This window comes from Sinocyclocheilus rhinocerous, unplaced genomic scaffold, assembly GCF_001515625.1.
Source record: "Sinocyclocheilus rhinocerous isolate Xijiao unplaced genomic scaffold, SAMN03320098_v1.1 scaffold990, whole genome shotgun sequence".
Lineage (NCBI taxonomy): Eukaryota > Metazoa > Chordata > Actinopteri > Cypriniformes > Cyprinidae > Sinocyclocheilus > Sinocyclocheilus rhinocerous.
This window is the reverse complement of record NW_015652301.1, coordinates 1,346,622-1,350,488: the sequence shown is the minus strand read 5'-3', so window position 1 is coordinate 1,350,488 and position 3,867 is coordinate 1,346,622. Positions and strand designations below refer to the sequence as shown.

The window sequence follows — 3,867 nt, the reverse complement described above, 5'->3', positions numbered from 1 at the left end:
AATATTACAAGTAGAATTTATGATGATTAATTTAATATATTTTACAACACCACAAAATCTTTTTTTTCAGTGTACAGACGGTTATGCTTTCGAAACGCTCTCGAGTTACTTTGATGTCAAACACTGATCGGTCTGAGCCGTGCTGTTTTTAAGTCGAACACACCTAATATGTACGCGTAATTGCATCGCTTTGACTGTAGATCCCACCTTCTCACACGCCATTGGTCCATTATGTACAATGCTTGCATGTTATTGGTCAAACTACTTTTCGATCATTACCTTCAGCAAGCATGAAAACAGGAAAACAAAGCCAAAACAAATCCTGGCCAGGATGCGTCCTGGGAAAGTGGCACGTATGGTCACCCTACATTAACACAAATAACTCATCTGATTCTCCTGTCAATCCATTACTGACGCTTTGTTTATTATCAATTACGCCCCAATCTTTAACGATACGGCTAGCATGACGTTTGCTAATCTTGTAAATTCTGATTGTCACTGATGACATTTGTGTCAAGTGGAGAGCAAACGAGGAGTTGGGCTTCTGAGTCGAGAGGTCTGACGCCGGATCGTGTCGAAGCTTCAAGCGCAGCCTCGGAAAAAGGAAGGCCGCTAACGAGGAAAAATGTAAAATGTCAAAGCGCGTATAATGAGAGACGCGTGACAAGCATTCCTCGCGTCGTCACCTTTACCTGAAGAGGAATCGGAGGCGCAGCTCCGGATTAGAGGGACTTGAACTTAAATACGTTCGGCGGAGGATTTTCCTCCATGGGAACGAGCGGCTCATTTTCTGAAAGGTTTTGCTGAAGGTTCTGGAAGATTAAATGCTGATGTCTGCCTGTTCTGGGCTGGATGTGACAAGTAACGTCAATAAACAGCAGATACTCTGTGTTACACTATTAGTGCTGATACTGGAGGGACGCATGGGTTTGTATACAATACATATAAAAATAGAATCTAATTCCAAATATTATCAAAAACTACTGTATAATAGTATATCAATATACTAAAATAACATTGGTGTACAGCTTCAGTTGTCTATGAGTCAAATAATTTCACCAGGATGAATGTTAAACAACATTTAACCTTGAACAACATACATGTTAACAATGAGACTAGTATGACAGAGACACTTACTGACTTTGTCACTACAGACTTGAATGCAATATTTCAAGAGAAAAATCACACTGAATTACACTTGTAATACATAACCAGAAGTTCATCCACCTAAACCAGTAGTCCTACTACTGAAAGGGATGAAAATTCAGCTCAAATAACATTAAATCTGTACAAACATCCAAGTACTTTAACAAATGTATGAGTTTTAAACCACTGTTTTCACCAACAGACTTCCATTGTATGTGTATTAGTATTGTAAATAAATAAAAAAATGACTGTCTGTGGTAATCAACAGTACGCCACATTTGTTGTTAGTAGATGTTGTATTGAACCGAGAACCTTCGGCTGAAGACAATAATAACTTCTCCATTAACACAAATAACTCGTCTGATTCTCCTGTCAATCCATTACTGCCGCTTTGTTTATGTTCAATTACGCCACAATCTTTAACGATACAGCTAGCACGAACCCCATTCGCTCCAGACGTTTGCTAATCTTGTCAATTCTGATTGTCACTGATGACATTTGTGTCAAGTGGAGAGCAAACGAGGAGTTGGGCTTCTGAGTCGAGAGGTCTGACGCCGGATCGTGTCGAAGCTTCAAGCGCAGCCTCGGAAAAAGGAAGGCCGCTAAAGAGGAAAAATGTAAAATGTCAAAGCGCGTATAATGAGAGATGCGTGACAAGCATTCCTCCCGCCGTCACCTTTACCTGAAGAGGAATCGGAGGCGCAGCTCCGGATTAGAGTGACGGGAATTTAAACGGAGAGGGACTTGAACTTAAAGACGTTCGGCGGAGGATTTTCCTCCATGGGAACGAGCGGCTCATTTTCTGAAAGGTTTTGCTGAAGGTTCTGGAAGATTAAATGCTGATGTCTGCCTGTTCTGGGCTGGATGTGACAAGTAACGTCAATAAACAGCAGATACTCTGTGTTACACTATTAGTGCTGATACTGGAGGGACGCATGGGTTTGTATGTCTTCAGTGAGATAGGCACACCGAGTGACAGTCTGGCAGATACAGAACTATCTGAGCTTTATGAAACTAGAGAAACTAGATACAAGCTTGGGAATATTAGCTAGCAATGGCTCATACTGGAAGAGGAGAAGTTGAGGGGTGGGAATGAAAATGAGAGGGAGCAAAAAAGGGAGGGGCAAAGAAGACAGGGGAGGAGACAGAAAAAGAGGAATGTCAAGAGGGGAGGAGCAGAAAGTGGAAGGGGCGGAGACGCAAAGCCCCTTCTGGTAGATGCCGTAGCTACAGCGTTTCACGGTATCTGGTTTCCGAAAATATTTATTGTTGACCTTTCAAAAAATATTTTAAAAGAAAATTTTGGGAACTTTTAAGCAAAAGTTTGGGGTTTTTATGTTCCTGAAAGACTTTTATGCTCACCAAGGCTGCATTTATTTGATCAAAAATACAGTAAAATCAGTAATAATGTGAAATGTTATTGCAATTTTAAAAATCTGGTTTCTATTTGAAGATATTGTAAAATGTTATTTATTCCTGTGATCAAAGCTGTATTTTCAGCATCATTACTCCAGTCTTCAGTGTCACATGATCCTTCAGAAATCATTCTAATATGCTGATTTGGTGCTCAAGAAACATTTCTGATTATTATCTATGTTAAAAACAGTTGTGCTGCCTCATATTTTTGTGGAAATCGTGATACATTTTTTTCTGAACTGCTTAATGAACAGAGAGTTAAAAAGAACAGCATTATTTGAAATGGAAATCTTTTGTGACATTATAAATGTATTTACTGTAATTTTTGAGCAATTTAATGTGTTCTTGCTGAATCAAATTTTAACTTCTTAAAAAAAACTTTCTGACCTTAAACTTTTGAATGGTAGTGTATATCATAAATAATGCTTTATTATATTATAGTAAACATATCTTGAAAGATTAAATTGATTTTTTTTGTAAATTATGTTATATAGTAATGAATAAATGCATGTAAATTACAATAAATATGTAAATAATTTAAATATGTAAACAAATGTATTTACACAACATACAAAAGTGTCAAAATCAGCTGATCAGTTTTATCATGATGTCATTTTCCAGCTGTTCCAGAATAATTAGTCACATGGCATTTACGGATCAGTTGATTGGCTCAAAAAGTTCTGAAATATGAGAAGGGGAGGAAGTTTTCAAGACAACAGAAGAAAGACAGAAAATGAGTGGAGGAGCAAACAAACCGAAGCTCATATGAGGGTCAAAGCCTTGAACCCAAACTCGGTTTCCATCTCAGGTAAGGTCAAGAAAACCTTAAAAGGGTCTATCAGCATGAAACTGACTAGATGAACATCTCACACACACTAAACTATTTCTCGCTCTCCCACTCACCTCTGGGACATTTTTCTTGAATTCCCGGCTCAGTTCCACCAGGTGCTTATGGGAGTCCTCGCTCTCTTCCTGTCGGCCTGCTAGTTGTGCCGCCACTGAATTTAGCTCCCTCTACAGAGACAAAGAGAACGAGAGAGAGAGACGCTTTAGAGGCCTGCCAACACTCATATACACAGCGTAGTACACACATAAATAAATATACGCTGCTGAATATTAACCGTGTAATCCGTCATGATCTGATAGAAGGTGAATGCTTACTGTAAACTCAGCCCCATTAATAATTAAACCAAAATAAATCCAATGCCAACAGTAGCAGAAGGCCTTTTAGATAATCAGAATCCAAAATAATCAATACCTCTGCAACAGTCATGGGAGAGAGAGAGAGAGAGAGAGAGAGAGAGA

The 3,867-nt window shown here is 38.8% G+C and overlaps 1 protein-coding gene across 1 annotated transcript in view; it reads right to left on the bottom strand.

The window, feature by feature from the left end:
* LOC107714556 (homeobox protein cut-like 2) overlaps window positions 1-3,867 on the bottom strand; it is an 82,871-nt gene that overhangs the window by 5,062 nt on the left and 73,942 nt on the right. Inside the window, exon 2 of the mRNA XM_016520425.1 lies at window positions 3,466-3,576. Coding sequence (XP_016375911.1) covers window positions 3,466-3,576 — 111 coding nt within the window. The remainder of the gene's footprint in view (window positions 1-3,465; window positions 3,577-3,867) is intronic.